At 43.2% G+C, this 22,731-nt stretch overlaps 2 protein-coding genes across 2 annotated transcripts; both read left to right on the top strand.

Moving 5' to 3' along the window:
• Positions 1-1,596: 1,596 nt before the first annotated feature.
• Positions 1,597-5,655, top strand: LOC133340389 (mannan-binding lectin serine protease 2-like). The gene is made up of 6 exons (XM_061548547.1): positions 1,597-1,666; positions 1,798-2,023; positions 2,871-3,048; positions 3,197-3,310; positions 4,055-4,129; positions 4,233-5,655. Coding segments are annotated over exons 1-6 (1,416 nt in total). The 5' UTR covers positions 1,597-1,664; the 3' UTR covers positions 5,054-5,655.
• An 868-nt stretch (positions 5,656-6,523) lies between these two features.
• Positions 6,524-21,513, top strand: SF3B3 (splicing factor 3b subunit 3). The gene is made up of 27 exons (XM_061548546.1): positions 6,524-6,670; positions 7,804-7,917; positions 8,888-9,043; positions 9,297-9,467; positions 10,194-10,366; positions 10,552-10,693; positions 11,073-11,185; positions 11,579-11,716; positions 11,827-11,930; positions 12,714-12,879; positions 13,283-13,378; positions 13,932-14,004; positions 14,924-15,075; positions 15,629-15,784; positions 16,089-16,244; positions 16,402-16,545; positions 16,668-16,790; positions 16,899-17,053; positions 17,172-17,346; positions 17,701-17,906; positions 19,080-19,236; positions 19,410-19,535; positions 19,620-19,832; positions 20,074-20,172; positions 20,344-20,487; positions 20,621-20,725; positions 21,004-21,513. The coding sequence occupies exons 2-27, from the start codon at positions 7,848-7,850 to the stop codon at positions 21,142-21,144; spliced, it is 3,654 nt and encodes a 1,217-aa protein (XP_061404530.1). The 5' UTR covers positions 6,524-6,670; positions 7,804-7,847; the 3' UTR covers positions 21,145-21,513.
• The last annotated feature ends 1,218 nt before the right edge of the window (positions 21,514-22,731 follow it).

Below are 22,731 nucleotides of genomic sequence, written 5' to 3'. Positions count from 1 at the left end.
ACTCCAGAACACTTAAATTTCTGATTTGAGCTCTTAACCTCGTGACTGAGAAAATTACTTTAATTATTTTGCAGGGTCAGCCTAAGGTTCTATATTGTTTTACCGTTCATGCTAAACATTTTAGCAAAAACAATCCTCATCAGTAAACTAAGTCATTTGCCTTTCTCTGCAGCATGATGCTAAAACTGATAGAAAACAGTGTTATGCTTAAATCTTGACTTAAAGCTTTCGTGACTGCAGGAATTCATATTCTTGGGTCTTTCGGTAAAGTCACGTAGATAGGTTCAAAGAAAATAAGAAAAAATAACAATCGTCATCATTGCTTGTGTTGCGATCGAAACGTCGTAGTTTTTTTGTAATTTTTTGTTATAGTGTTATGCTTAATTATTAATTTAGTTTAGGTTAAACCGTGAGGGTATAATGTAATATTTTAACTAAAACCCTTCACCACCCAATGAGCCAATCAAATCAAGTTATCACGTGGACATATATTCCAGTTGATGTGGTTTTTCAGCAAACCGGAGCGTTGTAAGTCAAGCGACATGATGACAGACTGGACACATGCACTTGTCCCCATTCATGTGGCCTCGTCTTTCTCCACTCGTTCCTGTCCTGGGTCACCACTCCACAGTCGTTCAAAAAATCCACATACACAATCTCACCGAAAAGGGAGTAATTGACTCGTGATTGAAATCAGCTGAAGCCCTCTACTGGTTACTAGTATTGGGATATGCAGGGTCCTTGTAGTGGAATCTATCCATGTTTCATAAATGACGAATATTATTGTTGTATTATGTTGTACTTTCACGATGGAATATTTATGCCAGTGTAATATTGTTTATAACTGTGATGATGGAACTATCTAGACGCGCGGCGATGCTTGGTTGAAAAGTAAAACTCACGAGAACTGGATAAACCTTCATCTCGACAGTCCGGGACACTCACAGTTCCTGCAAATAGTTTGTTCGGGGCTTTGTTTATCAAACCATTTCATTACCATGTGATGCTTAATATTATTTTTTATCTTTTGTCATGAAAACTACAGTACTTTCTTAATATTCAAAGGCAGGGCTCTGTTACCATGACACTCCTCTACAATTAGTAAAAAGCACAGCAGGTTGGAGGGAGGTCATGACTTCATGTCCAAGATTGTGTCAGAAAGGGAGGCTATAAAATCGATCACGGAAAACAATGCAGTCATACAACACCACGAGCACAGGTCAGCCTGTACCCCGGAATGTGAGCAGCCCATGTTCTCAGTTTCACAATGAAGCATCATCCATATTGTCTATTTTCGACCTTTCTCTTGCATGGATTCACGACACACCATCACACTGTAACTGTGTGTGTCGTGATGTTTGCAGTTATCCCGTAAACCACAGGAATGTTGTGGCATGTTCTCATTCAGCAGCGCCGTGTGTTATATGCATCGGACTTCACTTTGCTTTACGTAACATCAGATTCAGTTTCAGATGTCAAGGGATTCTAAAGACTGCATTCATGCCAAAATCACGACGCTAACATGGCCACTCCCACATGTTTGAAAAAAAAACCCATCAGGCTTACATATAAAGTGGCTTCCTGTGACGTGTTGGGTCAGGGCAGCCTTTGTTGGGAGCTTGTTAAACAATAGACGCTCTGTCATTAGCCGCAAACAATGTAAAATGTGAGTTGCGCCGCCAGCTTGCCTTGTGCTCAGCTTAGCCACGTGCCGCATGTCTGCGAGGTTTATGTTGGGACTGCGATGGGTCGTGTCGGATTAACCCTGCGTCTGCCGGTCTGTGTGTGTCCTTGCAGGCCCGTGCCACTGCTCTTGTGTCTGCTGGCCGCGTGGGCCTGCGGCTCGCCGGTCGAGCTCTCGGCCCCTCAGGGCGAGTTCTGCTCGCCGGGGTTTCCTGGGCCCTATCCTGGGAATGAGACGCGCGTCTGGCAGGTGCGAGTGTCTCCAAGCCATGCCATCCTCTTCAACTTCACCCACGTCCACCTGCCCCCCCTGCGCCTGTGCAGGTTCATTCACATCAAGGTAAGTCAAAGTAGCTTCCAAGATGATCTACGTGTTCTTTTGTTCCATGCATTATTTATTAATAAATTGTTCTTGGTGTCGGCCTGAAACTTCCCACTGCTATGCAAAGGTCTCCCATATTTTCTTAATCCATTTCGTTGTTTTCTTCTTTTTCTAATCTCTGATTTCAAAAGCCAGGCAGATTTGGCTAAATCGCTTTGGACAGAGGTCGGCCACCTGCGACTACGGTGCCGCATGTGGCTCTTTAAACATTGAGTTTTGTTTACCGAATTCGAAAAATGGCTCTTGTTAATTTGGTTGCTGACCCCTGGTCTAGGAGAAGCAACTCTAATTTAAAATTCATGGTGACCCAATCTGAATTGGGTCACCATGCATGGTTGAGAAGACCCAACACCCCCCCCCCCCAAACCATGGAAGGAATGAAAAAATAAATTAGCTTAGCCAATTTAATAAGGGTTGGTTAAGATGTTTTGTTTTCCTACAGACTAAGACATATAAACGATGGCTCCAAGTGGCAATGCATATATTTCCTAAAAAAACATTGTTCTTAAAACCAATCCTGACATTGAGCATTCCGCAGTAATGTATACAGTAAATTACCCAAATATATATTTAATATAATATTTAAAATGTAGCAATATAGATGTAACATGGAATTGAACAGAAATGTACAATAAAATACATCCAAACATAAATATAAAACATAACATACTTACAAAATAATAATAGTTAAGCATTATTATTTTCAGTGTTCTCCTTGGATTGGCCTCCACTCAGCAAACGCATCATCTTAGTCCCTCCATGATGATTTTCTTTCTCCAAAACCCCAAACCACCCTTGGATGCAGGTGCATGCAGGAGGCCAGCTGGTGAAGACTCTATGCGGAGGCGAGCTGAGGGCAGAGCGTGGCCAACGTGCCGCTGGTGTCATCCGCGTGCTCGGTCACGAGGCCATGGTCACCTTCACCGCGTCTGGTGGCAACCGCGGTCGATTCACAGGCTTCTGCGTTCACTATAGGACTACAGGTGCCGGCAGGCACATGCCGTTCAAGACAATGACACCCTGGATGGAACAAATATCCATCATTATACGCCCAAGCATTAAAGGCTATAATTGTAATGTTTGTAATATTCTATTGCGGTGATTGAATGATGAGTTACATGATTGCTGCAGGTCTACCATGTGGCCAACCCCTGCCCATCGCCAATGGGAGGATGGAGATGGATCAATACTCCAGCGTCCGCTACACATGCAATGAGCCCTACTACAGCATGGCCAGTGGGAATGGTATGTTCCATTTCACATACACACGTGTATTTACGTATTATAATAACAAAATAACACTCTACGGACCATGATCAATCCACTGCTGGATGAAGCCTCGCTACACCGTGTTGGTCAAGGGGGCTATTTGACCATATTTCACCACACTGGTTAGCACGTGTTGGTGAAGTAGGGGTTCAGGACTGGTTCAGATGCATTCTCCGTTGATGTTGGCCATGGCCGGGAATCAATCCCAGGTCTGTATGTATGTACTGTATGTTGGATTTATTTCGCACCGTACGTAGCCAACCATACTAATCAGAGGTGCGGGGCAAGGACAACAAACTAAACACGAAAGCAGTTTTAAAGAAAATGTCTCTGGATTCATAACGAAGTGCACTAATAACTACACCATCACTCCACACAAAGTCACGAAAACCTCTTGACAATTTTTATGCACCATTAAGAAAGTATCTTGTCGTGATTGGGTACAGCCTCTTTGAACTGCTGGTAGTCTATTTTCCTGGAATTATTCCCGCGTATGTGGGGTATGCCCTCCTGATCCTCTTTCTTCACTCGTTCCTTTTCTGGGCCACCTCTACGTCCACTCCACAGTTCTTCATATCCTGACAGGTTGTTGCTCACTGCTAATTAAGAGTTCAGTATGTCTTTAAGTTTCATATAACCCATATTCAGCAGAATTGTAAAAAGGCAATAAATTGTTACTGTTTGTGTTTAATGTTTTGTTCTATGCAATACACTATGAAGGGCAATTAATCTGCAATGAGACTGGACAATGGGTGGATGAGATGGGAAGTCCCAACCTGCCAGGCTGCAAGCCAGGTGAGAAAAAGTGGGAGGCCCAATTCTCACACCGTACAATTCTCGTTGTGCCATGAAACGGTGTGATTTTGTGACCGACTGACCCAACCTCTGCGGGTGGCAGTGTGTGGCCTGGTTCGGCATGCACGCAGCAAACGCATCATCGGAGGACGCTTCTCGCACCGCGGTGACTTCCCATGGCTGGCAATGCTGCTTCTAGACAACCACTTCATGGGCGCGGGCGCCCTGCTGGGTGACAGCTGGATTCTTACGGCAGCCGAGATCTTCACGCAGGACTACGGCCAGGTTGACGTCTACCTCGGGCTGGTAGACCGCCGCGGGGTCCTCGCCAACGACAGCGCGGTGATGAAGGTGCACGTGGAGAGCGTCGTCCTCCACCCGAATTTCAGCAGGGACGAGGAGGATGCTCACGACCACGACGTAGCCCTGCTGCGTCTCACCGAGCCTGTGCCGCTGAGGAAGGACATCAGCCCCATCTGCCTGCCCGGTCGTGACGAGGGTGGCGGGGTCAGCGATCAGCCACCGGGGCCCGGGCACGTGGGCTACGTGGCCGGATGGGGCCGCATCACCACCACGAAGCTGCACGGCGCCACGCCGCGCTGGCAGCGCTACGTGGCGTTGCCCGTGGTTGCCCAGGACAAGTGTCGCCGCACGTACGCGGGCATGGAGTTTGCGGGCAGGACGCTGACGTACACCGATAACATGTTCTGCGCCGGTGTTCCGGGAGGGGGGCGTGACGCCTGCAAGGGCGATAGTGGGGGGCCCTTCGCCTACAGGGAGCCGCGCTCGCAGCGCTGGGTGGCGGCTGGCATCACGTCCTGGGGTGTTGGTTGCGGCCAGAAAGGCCACTACGGTGTCTACACCAATGTGTCCAACTACGTGGCGTGGATTGAGGGAGAGATGCAGCAAGGAGGGAAGGGATAACTCCTCGTTTGGACCGATGAGTTCTTTTTTTTACTTTACATTAGCTATGATATAAAGTAGAACTTTTGCGTGACTTACTGTAGGCATATTTAAAGGAAGCTATATTTTGACGAATATAAATAAGTGTACTATGACCTGTGGAGAATAATTTATATCTCCTCCAACGCGCTTGTGAATCTGTGAAGTGTGACCATTGCAATAGGCCAGTGGTGGGGAACATTTTCCTTGCTCAGGGCAAATTGGACTTTCAAATACCTTTGACGGGGCATGCATTAACAAACACCTCAGTCACTTCTGTTACTGCAGGGCCAGAAGTGAATACGCATTACATTATAAAGTGTTAACAAGGATAAAATGTTCCCCTCTAAGACAAGATTCGTGTGGCTCAAACGCTTGCAGTGCAGGACACGTGTTGTTTGTGGGCAATTATGAAGTTGCACGAAATGACGTCTTGGGCCGACTCGGGGCCATGGGTTATAGGTTCCCTACCCTGCACGAGGCCAACAATATATAATTATCAAAGTGTGGAGTGACATTTACATTTTTTCTGTCGTGAAAAGCGTTGCACTAAAAGAATACAGAAATGTGTACTACAAAATACAGCGTGGGGTGTTTGCTGAAGCGGTTTTGACTTGGTGTGAATTGAACGCGCGATCCTGCTATGGTAACCAATGCCCTTTACATGTCACAGCAGGTGTCAGCTTGATGAGGCATTTAAAAATGTAAATTTAACGACTAAGGGTGTTGATTTCATTCCACTGTGCCGTGTGTTGGTACCCAAATGTACGTGAACCACACTTTGTGCATTATAAACTGAATTGTACACCATCTTAACAGTGGGTAAAACTAACAAGCATTGCGAATCAGCTCAGCAGTGAAGAGTCCCCGACTCCAAATCCAGCCGATGTGGGCATTGGATGGTTCATCCGAAGCAAATATGGCACGTGTTATTAAGCTACTCATCAGTGGATAGAGCATCGCTCGTCATTGATCAGTTTATGGGCCATGCATTATACATCCATTCATGAATGCACATAAACATTCACCAATGGATAGGTCACGGCTTATACATCCAGCAGTGGACAGCATGACTGTCCAATCCAGCAGTGGATGAAGCCCGACACCTCCACCCAGCAGAGGACAGATCCTAACTACTCCATTCAACAGTGGATTTCGAGCATTTAGTAGTTGATAGAGCATGCCTCATACAGCTTGATTGCTCCACAGCATTGACTAGTACCTGACTCCACCCAGCAGTGGATAGAGCTTGCCTAATTTAATATGGCCGCACCCTCCAGCTGTGGATGAAGCCTCACTGCTCAACTCCCAAGTTGATAGAGCCCCACTGCTCCATGCAGCAGCGGATCGAGCACGCGGCTGCAGACGTCGCATCGCAAGACCGCTCCGCCCACGTTGCCGCAATGCACGTGGGAAGTAAGCCCCGCCCCCCCCCCTGCGTGGCAGCTTCTGCGCATGCGTGCTCGGTCCCGCCGTGCGGCCTTGTGAGCAGGAGGTACGGGCGAGACGCGTCGAGTGTGGTGGTTACGCGGGAACCGGCGCAATCCACAAACATCCGCGCCTACATCGCCTCGCGCCGTCCATGATCGACACGGGAAGGTAATTGAAGCTCTGCGGAAACATTACGAGCGACGATGCAAGCGATTGTCCTACGATGCATTTACACGAGAGTCGAGTGCCGGCCCAACCGCGCCATCGCCTCCCGTCATTCATTAGGCAACACGCGCCGAGCGCTGTCTTCGTGTTATGCGACATGAGCAGTTACGTTTCTAAATGTATGAAAATGTTACCGTGTAAAGTTGCGGTAACCTTTTTAGTTACGGTTTTTCGATTTTTAAATCCATGCACGTTTAGAGCTCTTGTGTAAGTGGTTTACGGGCCTAGCTGTATCAACTAGCTGAGCCGCGCGAGGGTCACGTGGTCGTGGAGCCCACGGTTATTGAAGCTGATGGAGGCCCCATAGTAACTAGGCACACGGGTGGGTTTTAAGAAACTGTTGTTCAGGTAAATTCACATCGTGATTCAACATTAAACACACTCATACACTCCGCATATTGTACAACAACCCTTTTGTCAAGCCACAGCTAGTCGTATGTACTGTATGTAGAACTTTTCACCGTTGGTGGTCGTGATGTCCTGTATTGAATTGTCAGCTAGAGCAGATTGCCTTTTTGAGTTTATCAACCAGCAGATTCAAAATGTGAAGTTGTTAATCTTCTTTCACAATGTGTGGGTCTAATTTATGTTTTAAACCTGTGGTCAAATGTATAGCTCGCATCGTAACTTTAGCTTTCATTGTACCGATTTACATGACCTCATCAACATTATTCCCCTTCGCTAAGTTGCGTTGAGCAACTGGGAATTGCACTTGTGTAACAGTTATTTTAAATTACTACAGCGCAAGTAATTTGGGTCAATTATGCGATCAAAGTGTTTTACAGCATAGTGATGCTCGGACCTTTAAATGTCTACAAGTGTATAAAATTGGTCAAATATATAAGTTGCACATGAATGAAACAAACTACCAATATATTTTCAAACTACTCGTGAGAATGTGTTGAGCGTCGCCATTCGAGACATGCAGATCACCTGAAAATGTTTTCTTCATCTAGGCATAGGTGATGCACATCCGATCAGCACGGTTGGCTACGTACGGTGTGAAAGAAGTTCAACATATATACAATGCTTATGCTGGAGTTGGACATAACTTTGTGTGGGTCATGTGTCCACAGTGCTGTAATTGCGTTGGTGTTGCCGTGACAAGTGGTCATCCAAGATGTTTCTCTACAATCTGACCCTGCAGAGAGCAAGCGGCATCACACACGCCATTCATGGGAACTTCTCTGGTACGAGACACTGAAAGTGCAGCTCCACAACCTTGGTGTAGTATCTGCTCCACATTGCATTGTGAAAGCAATGTTCATTTGGAATTGTTATATTAAAACATCAGCATGCTTGCATGAGCGAATGTATTTTGAGCTGTGCATTTGGATCAATCAACATATATTGAAATGTACATATGGTGTAATTTTAGTTGCATCTCAAGGCGCTTTGCAAATAATTAAGTTAATGGGGGGTGGGTAGGGTACGTTAGAGAGAGGAGAGACTAACACTGGTATCACCCAGGGCGAAGCAACCAGGGCTCAGCATCAACAATGAGCCTCGGTGACAGCCAGGGCAGCACCGTTGAGTTCCAATGCATCCTCTGGAGGCAATGGATATGTGATCCTTATGGTGGTACCCCGGAATACCAAATAATACAAAATGGCCGAGGCAATTAAATATTTTATTTCTGGGACACTTTTTTCCAGGGGTGTACTTAACTCCGCGACTGGGGTGCCAATCAATCCGACATCAGTGCTACGCCGCGATGTCGAAGCGCCAAACAGCATAAAAAATCCGTTATTGAAAAATTCTACTTTGAATAGTGCATCATGTACAGTTCGTCGAGAGGAGTCGATTTCCGCATCGTCGACCATCAACAGACTAAAAATGACTGCATCACGGACATTATGTGAGAGCCGGGGTACCATATTCTTGGTTCTTTCGGTAAAGTCGCGTAGAGGGGAAATAATGAAGTAATAAAAATAAAAACAATTTCCTCTTATTTTTATTATTATTTCCCTTCTACGTGACTTTACCGAAAGAACCAAGAATATGAATGCCAGCAGTCACGAAAGCTTTAAATAAAAAATTTTGCTGGAGTACCGCCATAAGGTTCATATGTTAACCCCTTGGTGTAACATCAGTTTTAAACACACTGGTGTTAGCATACATTTGAAGAATACATTATGAAAATCTATTATTTGTCTTCAGGGACCAAGCAGCAGGAGATTGTCATCTCCCATGGCAAGATTTTGGAGTTGTTGCGGCCTGACCCCAACACGGGGAAGGTGCACACCCTGCTCACGGTGGAGATCTTTGGGGTCATCCGCTCCCTAATGGCATTCAGGCTTACTGGTGGCACCAAAGGTACGTGTTATTACGTGTGCGATTTAGTGTTATGTAGCCATAAGCAACCTTTTAATTATTGGAAGTTACTTGCATAGCTGGAGAATACATCTTTTATGCTGAAAATGATGCACAAATATTCATGCCTTTTCACTGATTGGCTCAGCCATGAAGTGTATTATTCTTATCTGATTCAGCGTAAAAAAGTTGTTGCGGTTTGCCAAACTGAAGTGTCTGGCACGGTAAAAGTGACGGCTGTATTGTGTTGTGGCAGACTACGTCGTGGTGGGGACCGATTCGGGCAGGATCGTCATTCTGGAGTACCAGCCATCAAAGAATGCCTTCGATAAGGTGCACCAGGAGACCTTTGGCAAGAGTGGTTGCCGACGCATTGTGCCAGGCCAATTCCTTGCCGTCGATCCCAAGGGCAGGGCCGTCATGATTGGTGAGTGAAGGAACTAATGGGAATAAAGATGGTCACATACTCAATTAGTTTGGCATGCTTCGTCTTGCCTAATAGGTAATTTCAACACTTTACAATTTCAGGTTGAAAGCACTTCTACATTAGTGTTGTCTCTATGGCTGTAACAAGAGGGTGTCATAACGCTCGTTAAGATCGAATAGGAACGAAACTTTAAAAAACATTAAGATACAACTTTGCAACTGAGAATGATGATTTGTATACATTCATGCCTTTTCTCTGAACAGGCTATGCCTGCTGAAGAGTGAATTGCTTCTGACTCAGTTCATTTATATTAGGATAAACAACATCATAAATAACATAGGCTTTTGACGATAGACTGGTTGGGGGGGGGGACCCAATGATGTACTCATCTGCTGAGACAACTACATTGGCACTATCCACCTGTTTGGTTGCAACAGGAGGGGCAGCACTATAACTCGCAAACGTGATCCAATGTGAATACATTTTATTTTAAAGTTGTGTTGTTATCAGGGACTATTTAAAACTTGAGAGACAAATGACCAGTCAAAAAATGGCTTTTTAAAAATACGCAAGCGCATTTTTCCCATTCTAGCTACCCATCGGCTTCCAAACTGCTAGTTCATTACTTTCAAAGACAAATGCATGTAAAAAATGGTACTTTATGCGTATTCATGATTTTTTTTCTTCTTGTCGAGGGATCTAAATAATGTGCCTTGTGTGTGCCAGGCGCTATTGAGAAACAGAAGCTGGTGTATATCCTGAATCGTGATGCTGCTGCCAGACTGACCATCTCGTCTCCTCTGGAGGCTCACAAGGCCAACACACTGGTGTACCACGTCGTGGGCGTTGATGTGGGCTTTGAAAACCCTATGTTTGCCTGTCTGGAGATGGATTATGAAGTAGGTGCTCATGCACCGCAGAATATGAATTTTACACATGCAACGAAATGTATTTGCCTCATATGGACCATTAAGATTGATATATTGTCATTTTACTGCTATTTGTGGACAGTAATGCAGTGAGCATTGCAATTGAAGGTCTCAGCAGTTCGGGTACGATTGAGTCTGTCTTAATACATTTTTAGGAGGCAGATGTCGATCCCTCTGGAGAGGCCGCTGCCAACACCCAGCAGACTTTAACCTTCTACGAGCTGGATCTGGGTCTGAACCATGTGGTGCGGAAGTACAGCGAACCCTTGGAGGAGCATGGAAATTTCTTAATCCCTGGCAAGGCCCGCACCACATACCCTCTTTTTTACATCAGCATAACACCCAAACTACATGCCCATTACCCGAAAATGTTCACCCATTGCCTCGGCATTTGTCAGGTGTGACCAAAGTGTGGATTTTTCATGAATTTCTTAAAGCACACTGGATTTTTAAAATGAAAATGTACAATAACTGGTGTTTAATAGTACAATTAAACTCTGAAATACATAAAAATGCAACATTGCAACCAAGTTAGATTTTTATAATTCATGCCTTTTCTCTGATCAGGCTATATGCCTGCTGATAAGGGAATTGCTTCTGTGATTTAGTTAATGTCTTGACACAAAAACAGTATTTATAAAAGATATTTGACTATAGGCTGTTTTTTTGACTGTAGTTCCTGGTGGTGCGGATGGACCCAGTGGTGTATTGATCTGCTCAGAAAACTACATCACTTACAAAAATTTTGGAGACCAGCCTGACATCAGATGTCCCATTCCGAGGAGACGGGTGAGTTCATCTGAATTTTAGATTGAAGGAGCTACAATTAAACAATGAATCTCAGCAGCAAACTTTTGAGCGGTTGTGGGATATAACTATTAACATATAAATATCTTAACGACAAAACAAATAGTTGCATTAAGCTGAATATGATGAGTCTTAGTTTCATGCCTTTTCTATGACTGGCACTGCCATGAAAAAAAACCTTTTTATCTGATTCAGCTTGTGTAATTATATTCTAACAAAATTATATGGAGTTAACTTTTAACGTGAACAATATGTAATAGTTAATAGGTGCCATTTTCATTTGTTTCTGAATTCTTTAATAGCTAAATATTTTGGGCGTAGTGTGACACCATTAAAAAAAAAAATTTTCAATCTGTGAATGAATTTTCTCTGCAGAATGACCTGGATGATCCAGAGCGTGGAATGATCTTTGTCTGCGCTGCCACTCACAAGACAAAGTCCATGTTTTTTTTCTTGGTCCAAACTGAGCAGGGTGACATCTTTAAAGTTACGCTGGAGACTGATGAGGACATGGTAAGAAAATCTGGCCAAGTATAAACACAAAAACATGTTCATGTTTTCTACTCGGTACAAGCAGTAAAGGGTCCGTGTGATGTGAATTAGGTTTTTCTCTCTTGTTACAGGTGACTGAGATCAGGATGAAGTATTTTGACACGGTGCCTGTGGCAACTGCCATGTGTGTTCTTAAAACCGGTTTTCTCTTTGTGGCCTCCGAGTTTGGAAATCAGTGAGTACCATTTCATATGTTCTGGTTTTTTCGGTAAAATCACGTAGGTATAGAATAAAATAAATAACGCGACTTTACCGAAAGAACCAAAGAGTATGGATCCCTACAGTCACGAAACCTTCAAATCAATATTTCATATTTTGGTGCTAAATTCAGTGTCAACTTTATTACCATACTATTATTTGTGCTTTGGACCAACATAAACATGTCATTCACAAATTATTATTTGTACTTTAATGTCCTTAAGAGGAGATTGCTTTGCGCTAGTGTTGTCCGTCTGTGGTTGTAACAAGAGGGTGGCATCTTAACGCTACCAAAGATGGTCCAATGTGAACAAAACGTCACTGAACTCAAAATTCAACTTTGCAACTGAGAATGATGATTTGTATACATTCATGCCTTTTCTCTGATCAGGCTATGCCTGCTGAAGAGTGAATTGCTTCTGACTCAGTTGATTTATATTGGGATAAACAACATGATTATAACAGCCAACTTTTAAAGATATACTTCAATGGCTTATTGCAGGGACCCATAAATGTGTGAATATTCTCAGAAAATTACATAGCACTGTCCATAAAGGCACATTACCCTTAAATATTGCTTGTTTTGCGTCACCTGCTGAAAATATTCAGTTCGTGTTTATATAACTGGCATCTTAATAAAGAACCTTACATTTTGACTGTTTCAGCTGTCATAGCATTTTCCATTTATACCAGAGCTACTACATAACAATGTACACATGAATTACAGCTCACTCATTTACGAGTTATGTTTTTTCTCCAGTTACCTGTATCAGATTGCCCACCTGGGAGATGATGACGAAGAGCCAGAGTTCTCTTCGGCCATGCCGCTGGAAGAAGGCGACACTTTTTTCTTCCAAGTACGACTTCTCAAGAACCTGGTGTTAGTGGATGAGCTGGACAGCCTCTCTCCGATCATGGCCTGCCAGGTGACTTATTGCACTGGTCTTTACAAACATTGTTTTAAATTTAGCCCCTCGAGTTGTGCAATCATATTCAGACATTGTGTAGCCACTTGTGGATGAAGATCTTCCCATATTGTCACCATCCCTCATGGTACAGTGCTACCATCTGTCTCCTATCATGAACTGAGCTCATGGCTCCATTTCTGAGGTGGTTGTGCTCTTGGATGCATTCTGTTGACTGGCATTCCCTGTCACCAGTGTCTTCTATCGGCTGTGATCTCATCAAGTGATGTCTTGCCCTAGCCCATTTACTTATCATTGTGAATGTCGTGTCTTTGATTTTTGTTTGTTCCCTGACCTTTTTTGCTTCTCTTTATGCTTCGTTGTGTACTTTTGTAGATTTAATCAATAAAATATTTGTCTACAGATCGCGGATTTGGCGAACGAGGATACACCTCAGATGTATGTTGCCTGTGGGCGCGGACCACGTTCTTCCTTGCGTGTGCTTAGGCATGGGCTTGAGGTAATCACAATTAGCCGTGCGGTGGTGGCACATGCTTTTAATCCAATACTGGTGGTTATAGTTCCAGAACACACACATTGTCAACTCCCCTTCCTGTGGGTGGTGAGGTGCCATGAACTATTCTAATGTTCCATCTCTGTGGGATAGTGTTTCCCCTTTGCATGTGTGGGTTTTCTCTGGCTTTCTCCCAAGTGACTATACACATGAATTTGCTGGACACATCTTAATATATAGATAACTGCAGAGTTTGGACAATTATTGGCAACAGCTCACCTCCTGGCTGGCTTTTCCACTTGTCTTTTGAGTGTTTCGCATCAACATAAAGCAGAATGGAGTTATAAGTAGTTAATATTACATATATTTTATCCAAGTAAAATGTTTTGTTATTTTGCATTTAAGACTTGACAGCATTGTGTATGATTTTAATGAGCTTGCACAAGTATGCCCCTGTAGGCTCATTCGTATTGGACTGTGTTTATATAGCTTGAAGGAGCTTTTTTTAATTTTAAAATTTTAAATCAGTACATGACAATCTTATCGTTTCTGCTCACAGGTGTCTGAGATGGCTGTGTCCGAACTACCTGGTAACCCAAATGCCGTGTGGACCGTCAGGAAGCACATTGAGGGTAAGTTGAGCAGAAAATAGCCAACATTTGCAAACTAGAAGTGCACATTATGCTTTATTCTTAAGCAAAAGTGAGCTTTTTAGGCAGTGTGATATTTCAAAATTCGTTCAGCAAATCCCTGGGTGATTGAACAGTCCAAAAAGTATAAGCTAAAATAGTTTTAAAGTTTCTTTTGATTTAAAATGCATCTAAAAGTTGGACTGCAAAACACCATTCGGTTTCCAAGCTGTGGCTGGTGTTGCCGTTGGGTGTTTTTAGTATCTGCCAGACGCATTATGGCTGGCACTTGGTCCCCCCCCCTACCAAGCCTTTGTTTCTTTCCTGTAGGTTGCCCTGACTGCCACTCTGCAATATAGGTATGTATATTTCCAGTCGTGAATGGCAAGCCAATTTAAACATGAGGGAGTTTTATCCATAAGTCTGAAGCGTCCACTCCAGAAATATGTCCAGCTTCTATCCAGTTGCCTCTTGTACATTAAAATGTTGTACGTCATAGAGCTCTTTAAGTTTGTCCCAGAACGTTTTCCAAAGACTGGATTTATATTTTAAATGGAAAAAGGCTAGCAAAATTGTTGGCATACGTTACATATTTGATGTAAAATTATTTCTTTTGCATTACTGATATCCAGGGAGCTATTTATTTTTCATTTTTTCCTCTTGTAATTATTATGCCAGGTAAGTGGCATTGAGTGTGGATGTTGGTGTTTTAAAATGCATTGTCATAAAACTAATGCCAAATGCATATTGACATTTTCTATTGTGCATATTATGATGATCTTAAAAAGATGTTATGTTATATCTTTAACTTTATAGTCGGTCTCATACAATTGTCTGAAAGCACTTGTGTATTTATGCAATGGGGGATGTTGAATTTTTCAACACACGCCTCTTGGATATGGTGCTTTTGTGTCCACAACAGAGGAATACGACGCGTACATCATCGTGTCTTTCGTAAACGCCACGCTGGTGCTGTCCATTGGAGAGACTGTGGAGGAAGTCACAGACTCTGGTTTCCTGGGCACGACACCCACGTTATCGTGCTCGCTGCTTGGCGAAGATGCCCTCGTACAGGTGTGTGCGGAGAGGCTGGCTTTTACGGTTGCATGTGAAATAAGTAATGCAAGTGCACCGAGAAAAAATCCCATCGCGGGTCAGGTTGATCCTATCTTGTTAAAATTTACATTGCAAATATTTCTTCAGGGAAAGGATTTTGCTTAACTTTGATTGTTTGGGACAGTATAAAATGCACACAGGCTAATTATATAACATGCATTTACTATAAGTATTTAGATTTTTTTTCTCCACCAAAACATTTTTTGAAAAATATAAAAATGTGATAAACTAAAGTGTTAATTTACGACGAACGTATTAACAAATCACAGTAAATCTAATTGACGTATATTGGGGTGCACTTCGAAGAGTGAGGGTGAGATGGAGGGGTATGGTGGGACGAGGTATGAAGGGATAGAGTGGAGGTGACTATGAAAGAGGCACAGAATATAAGTATGGAGAAATAAAATCTGAACAGCTATCCCAGATGCAATGGGACTTGGGACTTGTGACTTGGAAGAAGAAAAGGTTAGGTGAGTATTTTTTTAACATCCTCTGGTGCTTTTCCGTTCAGGTGTACCCAGATGGCATTCGTCACATTCGTGCAGACAAGCGAGTCAATGAGTGGAAAACGCCAGGGAAGAAGGCGATTGTGAAGTGTGCAGTGAACCAGCGGCAAGTGGTGATCGCTCTCAGTGGTGGAGAGCTCGTCTACTTTGAAATGGACCCGGTGAGTTGGACTGCAGTGCATAATTTGTTATGCTAGTGTAACTAAGAGGGTGTATTTAGTATTCCAAACGCATTAACATCTATTACTAGAACAAGTTAAAGGAGCATCTTCAGTGCATACCTGGGATCAATACATTACAATTATAGCAGGTTTTTCCGATGAAATAGCATTTTTATTGCAGTTAATTACAAATTACACTTACATTCGATCTACATGTGATTTGGTTAAGAATTAGATCACTGCAAACACAATCTACCAAAAATGTAAGTGCAAAAAATAACTGTCCTATCTGTGTATTGTAAAGTCTGGACAGCTGAATGAGTACACGGAGCGGAAGGAGATGTCTGCGGACGTCGTCTGCATGAGCCTGGCAAATGTCCCATCCGGGGAGCAGCGCTCGCGCTTCTTGGCCGTTGGTCTGGTGGACAACACCGTGCGCATCATCTCTCTGGACCCTTCGGTAACCCGAGTTCTAAAATTATTACTATTCTAAAGTAACATCTTTCGCATATGCACGGTTATCTCGCATTGATTAATATTTCCGGGGTGTGAATGGGTTTGGAAGTCCAGGTAACATGACATCTGACGTGGCTTGCTCCCTCGTACGCTCTTTACAGGACTGCCTGCAGCCGCTGAGCATGCAGGCTCTCCCAGCCCAGCCGGAGGCACTTTGCATTGTGGAGATGGGTGGTGCTGAGAAGCAAGACGAGTCGGGAGAAAAGGGTTCTCTTGGAGGACTCTACCTCAACATTGGCCTACAGGTATGGAATCTAGCAGTGATGCATGCATCTGCAAATATTATTTTTAGCACGTAATTGTATTCGCATTGCTCGTTACTTACTAAATAACCACTGTGGTCGATCGTCAATTTTGTGCTCCACAGAACGGTGTCCTGTTGCGGACAGTTTTGGACACGGTGACAGGGGACTTGTCCGACACCAGGACACGATATCTGGGCTCCCGACCCGTTAAGCTCTTCCGTGTCCTCATGCAGGGACAAGAGGCCGTAAGTTGCCTTACACGGAAGTTAGTGTTTAACATGGGTTGTTTTAATGGATATGTATTTCTGACTTTGTGACACTGAATATCTTGCATCGTATCTCCTACTTGGCAGGTGTTGGCCATGTCCAGCCGTTCCTGGCTCAGCTACTCGTACCAGTCGCGCTTCCATCTCACCCCGTTGTCCTATGAGACGCTGGAGTATGCCTCTTGCTTTGCATCCGAGCAGTGCCCTGAGGGCATTGTGGCTATTTCTACAAACACCCTGAGGTCAGGCGCTTGTAATATATTTTACACAACTTATCACTTTTTCTAGTTTGTGTTGTAACAATTGTAGAATGAATTATATCTTGGTGAATTAATTGTGATTTACCTTACCGATATGCAGGATTTTGGCTTTGGAGAAGCTTGGTGCGGTGTTTAACCAGGTGTCGACGCCACTGCAGTACACGCCACGCAAGTTCGTCATCCATCCTGACAGCAACAACCTCATTATCATCGAGACGGACCACAACGCTTACACAGAGGCCACCAAGGCTCAGCGCAAACAACAAATGGCAGAGGTGTGAAAAAGTAAAAGCAAAATTAAATATGGATTGGAACGATAAAAGTTAGCCAGCCTTGGCATACCAAAAAGCTCTGCTATGGAATGATTGTAAAATTTACAAAAAGGAAGGGAAGAATCGGCTAATTCTTAATGGCTATTGAGACCTCTTGCATCCATGACTTATCCTCTGCTGCATATTTATTACACCTATATTGTGTTGGATTTCACTTTAATCTATTTGTGATAATTATGGGAGGCACTTAATAAATATAACCTAGGCTGGTCCATCTTGTGAATGAAATAAATGCTTAAATATTCCTCTTGTGTTTGCTTACATTAATTGTGGTTACTACAATACTTTTTTCTTCAGGAAATGGTGGAGGCAGCAGGTGAGGAAGAGCGGGAGCTGGCAGCAGAGATGGCTGCTGCCTTCCTCAACGAGAACCTACCTGAGACCACGTTTGGCGCGCCCAAGGCAGGCAGCGGCCAGTGGGCCTCTGTGGTGAGGGCCCTCAACCCCATCCAAGGCAACACGTTAGAGCTTGTCCAACTGGAACAAAATGAGGCTGCCTTCAGGTACAGAATGTCACCAGTCATTCAACATATATTGTCATTTAGGTTGGCTGGATTTCTCAAGGGGCTAAATTACTGCATCAGAGCACCAAGCTGGCACTGCTGTGATCCTGGGTTCAAATCCAGGCAACCAACCCCTCTTGAAGTCTGTTTCTCAAGGGGAGTGAGTTGATAGATCCAGCCAACTCCTCTGTGAACGCACACAAAATAATCTTTTGTTTACTTTGTTTTTTTTTTATTCGGCACATTTTCACTCGGAGCTAAAACACGTTTGGTTTGATTGCAATGTGCCAATTCCCTCTAGGGGCATATGTGAGGGTGCACCACCACCATGTTTGTGGATAGCAGGCAGTTTCAGGGACATCAGAAGTAGTCATATGATGTCAGAAGGACTTTAATATGGGATGATATGTATAGGACATTGTGCAAGAGTGCTGAACGTATGTGTCACGACATGATGCTGATAACAAAATAGGAATAAATCTTGACTTAAGGCTTCCGTGACTGCAGGAATTCATACTCTTTGGGTCTTTTGGTAAAGTCACGTAGATAGAAAAATAATTAAAAAATCACGACGTTTCGATCGCAACACAAGCAATCGTCTTCAGGTGAAAAAAATTAACCCGTAAAAACAAAGTTTTCCACTATAAATCCTTTATATGCGTGGCATCGGTTTTATTTTATTATTCATTTCTGTTTTTCTTGAGTAAGAGTTTCATTTTTATCACATTGGTATTTTAAATTAAATATAAAATTTATTTTTTCCTAAAAAGTGGAAAATTTTGGAAAAAAAATTTCACGCAAATAAATTGTCACGCACAACGAGTCTGTGTGCAAAATGTCAGCTCGATTGGATCATGGGAAGTGGGTTAAAAAACGACCGAAAGATTTGCACGGTCGTAAGCACGCAAGCAAGCAAGTGAACTTAATATAAAGGATTTAAAAATACAATGGCCTGTGTTACGATCGAAACGTGATTTTTTTTATTTTCTATCTACGTGACTTTACCGAAAGACCCAAAGAGTAAAACTAGGAATCCTAGTGTGGGAAGACGTATTGATTGTTCCATCATGGTAATTTCGCACATTGCTGCTTAATAATATGCTGTAATTAGTACAAAATTGTATTAGTTGGTAAAAGGACACTTGGTTTAATTTAACGTGTGCGTGTCTGCAGCGTGGCCGTGCTGAAATTTTCAAATGGTGGAGACGATTGGTACGTGCTGGTGGGTGTGGCCAAGGATTTGATCCTCGCACCACGTTCTGTGGCTGGTGGATTCATCTACACGTACAAGCTTGTGGAGGACGGAGAGAAATTTCAATTTGTTCATAAGGTGTGCAGCCTGAAATGACAAGTTACTTAACAACAAACTACACGTGCACAATAAATACCACATTTGGTTCAAGCGATGTATTTCTGTCTTTGCAACACATTTGATTGTTGTAATCAAAATACATTGTAAATTGTTTATACGATACTTTGCTGACCATGTCCACTCGCCTGCAGACACCAGTTGAGGATGTACCAGCGGCCATTGCACCCTTTCAAGGCAGAGTACTCATCGGGGTAGGGAAACTGCTTCGCCTGTACGACCTGGGAAAGAAGAAACTGCTCAGGAAGTGTGAGAACAAGGTAACGGGGCATTGCAAATACTAATGTGGGTGTTTCTATCCTGAGTAGAATACTTGTATTGACACTTGTGTTTGTGGCTTTCAGCACGTCGCCAACTTCATTGTGGGCATCCACACGGTGGGGCAGCGTGTGATTGTGTCGGATATCCAAGAGAGCTTCTTTTGGGTGCGCTACAAGCGAAATGAGAACCAGCTCATCATCTTTGCCGACGACACGATGCCTCGGTGGATCACCACTGCCTGGCAGCTCGACTACGACACCATGGCTGCCGCAGACAAGTTTGGCAACATCGCTGTGGTGCGTGCAGCAAATGTCTATAATCGCTGAAACCTTAATGACAACCTAAGGCTTAATGACGGTACTTTAGGTAACTTAATGGGTTCATGTTAAAAAACATTGAAGAAATAGAGATGAGATGAGTTGGCCTTGTTGACTCACCCAGTTGTCGTTCCCAATGTCGCTCTTGGCTTGTGGTTGTCGTGGCGCTAAACCTGCATTGTGATCATGTCAAGTGGTAAAGTGCTTATTATGGTTTCAGGTACGACTTCCTCCAAATATCAACGATGACGTGGATGAGGATCCCACGGGAAACAAGGCGTTGTGGGACAGAGGAATTCTCAATGGCGCCTCGCAAAAGGTGAGTACCCCCTGTTTAAAATGTCACCGTGGCTTTGAGGAATTTAAATTATCCCACTTCACTTTGAACACCATCTTAATGTCATCTCAGGAATGATTAAAGTTGCGCTAAAGGTGCATGTTAAAATGCACTTCTGGTATCAGCTGTGCTGAAAGCTGTCCTCTGTTTCAGGCTGAAATCATAATGAACTACCACGTGGGAGAGACATGCCTTTCGCTGCAGAAGGCTACACTCATTCCAGGCGGTTCTGAGTCCCTGGTATACACGACTCTGTCGGGTGGGGTGGGCATCCTGGTGCCCTTCACCTCGCACGAGGTAAGGTCTTTGGGTCCTTAATTGAACCCAGCTTGCTCGCATCACAATTCATTTCCTCGCTACCATATGCTAACAAATGAAATTGAACATGGCTTGATTGAAATGAGATCTCTTCTCTCCATATTTGCCTTAGGACCATGACTTTTTCCAACATCTGGAAATGCACATGAGGGCAGAACACCCGCCCCTGTGTGGCCGTGACCACCTGAGCTACCGCTCCTACTACTTCCCTGTGAAGGTAGGTGCTCTTCACGTGCTCGAGTGCACTAATAATTCTACATGTACAAGAAATGCACACCTACGTACGTGAGCACATGCTGTAACATGCTTACGCAAAGTGAACATCCACTCAAACCAATACTTAAGTAGAAAAAAAGTACGTACACTAATACAAATTCACACTTTGAAAGTGTAGACCTGAACAGTGTGTAAATAGGAAAAAACTTGTCTTGGTTTTTGAATTGTAGGTGAAGTTTTTACCCCCATACTTTGTTCTCTTCACCCACCTCCCAACAGAATGTGATCGACGGGGACCTCTGTGAACAGTTTAACTCGATGGACCCTGCAAAGCAGCGCAGTGTGGCTGAGGAACTGGACCGGACACCAGCTGAAGTCTCCAAGAAGCTGGAGGACATTCGCACTCGATATGCTTTTTAGAGGGACGGTGCTTATTGTTACTGCACGGTCCACACGCTTCACCTGGTTGAATCTGTTTTTTTACTTAAAGTAGCGCTTGGTTGTGACATAAAGCGTATCTGTTATACAGCGTAAAGAATTACATGTAATATTTTCATAAGGTATGGTGGACGATCGCATTTGTTCAATGTGATGGATATTTTTTGTTCACTACTTTGTACACAAACCTTGTAAGGAATGGGATTACGTACAAAGTAATTTATTGATAGTTTTCATGGAGCTGGTGGGATTTGTAGTAGATTTTTTGTAAATAATGTTTCATGCAAAGCAGTGGAAGAATCCGATGTACAATTGTTTTTACAGCTGTTGAAAATAAATTTACCAAACTATGCTGTTGGTTTGAATTCGTAAATACAGTTCTACACTAGATTACACCAGTCAATCGAAGCACTGATATAACTATCGATTCTGGAGCTTGTGATTGATGTCTTAAATTGCATTTGTATCTACATTTGATTGTACTTCACAGTAAAATGGTTAAATAGGATGGCATCACCCTTGCGGCCATTAGATGTTTATACCATTTGGATCATAATTCATTTTGGAAGCCTTTGTTTATCCTTTGTGGGAAATTACAATTCCAAAAATACTTATTCAAAACACGTAACAGGGTTAATGTAAGAAATGTAAACCTTTACCATTGATAAACAGGCAGCACACGTGCTTCTGGTTAAGGGTGTTTTGGAGTTTACACATTCTTGAAAAATTTGGTTTATAATTTACTTTGTTGCTGACGGGAGTACCATCACCAAAGACGAGAGATAGCTTTCACTGTATGCATGACTGCTTAAACACTTGTAGGTTCTTGTATATCCTTGTAAGATACTGAAAGTAGTTAAATTGTTTAGCAGGGATTTTCAGAAATAGTTGACCAAATTTAGGGACAGTTAATAGTTTTTGCTTAATCCACGCAGACCAGACATCTGAAGCGAGTCGCCACAATGTATTCCACCACACTTAAGTATATCCATTGATACGCCTGGTGACCATGTACAGAGCATGTGTAAATTGCTTAACTGATGCATCGATGAGTTTGAATAAAAATGAGTTTACAACAAAGTGTTGCTTCCGAATGCAAACGGCACTCATGGTAGACTTTATGCGCAGTAATGAAAAAGGTATCAATTCTTGAGCTCTGTGACCCTGAATCAAAATTCATGAAATCACGTGGGGGGGGGGGGGGGGGTGAAGTGATCCACCCCAAATAAACATGGACTAAAAATTTTTCCAAGAAGTAATGCACATTTTCATATTTTTACAACTGCCCAAATTTGTCAGTTTTATGTAATTCAATAAGCAGCCGCCAATTGTACATTTTTTTACACATTTAAAACGCGTCAAATTAAACAAGCGGTTGAATAAAAAGTAATTATTAAAGACGTCATGGTAACTTTGTCGAATCCTTGTTTAACATTTTGGAACTTGAAAGCAAATTGGAGCTTAACTTGACACGTGTCTGGTGTCGTCCTGTGGTTCATGCCTGAGTGTTTGATCGTGTGCTCAGCGACCCGTGTTGCGCGGCAAGGTTGGGACGATGCAGCGGTGTTT

The sequence above is a fragment of the Lethenteron reissneri genome, chromosome 9, assembly GCF_015708825.2.
Source record: "Lethenteron reissneri isolate LAM-NWPU_2019-01 chromosome 9, ASM1570882v1, whole genome shotgun sequence".
NCBI lineage: Eukaryota > Metazoa > Chordata > Hyperoartia > Petromyzontiformes > Petromyzontidae > Lethenteron > Lethenteron reissneri.
Note: the sequence above shows the minus strand (reverse complement) of the source record. Positions and strands in the feature narration are given on the sequence as shown.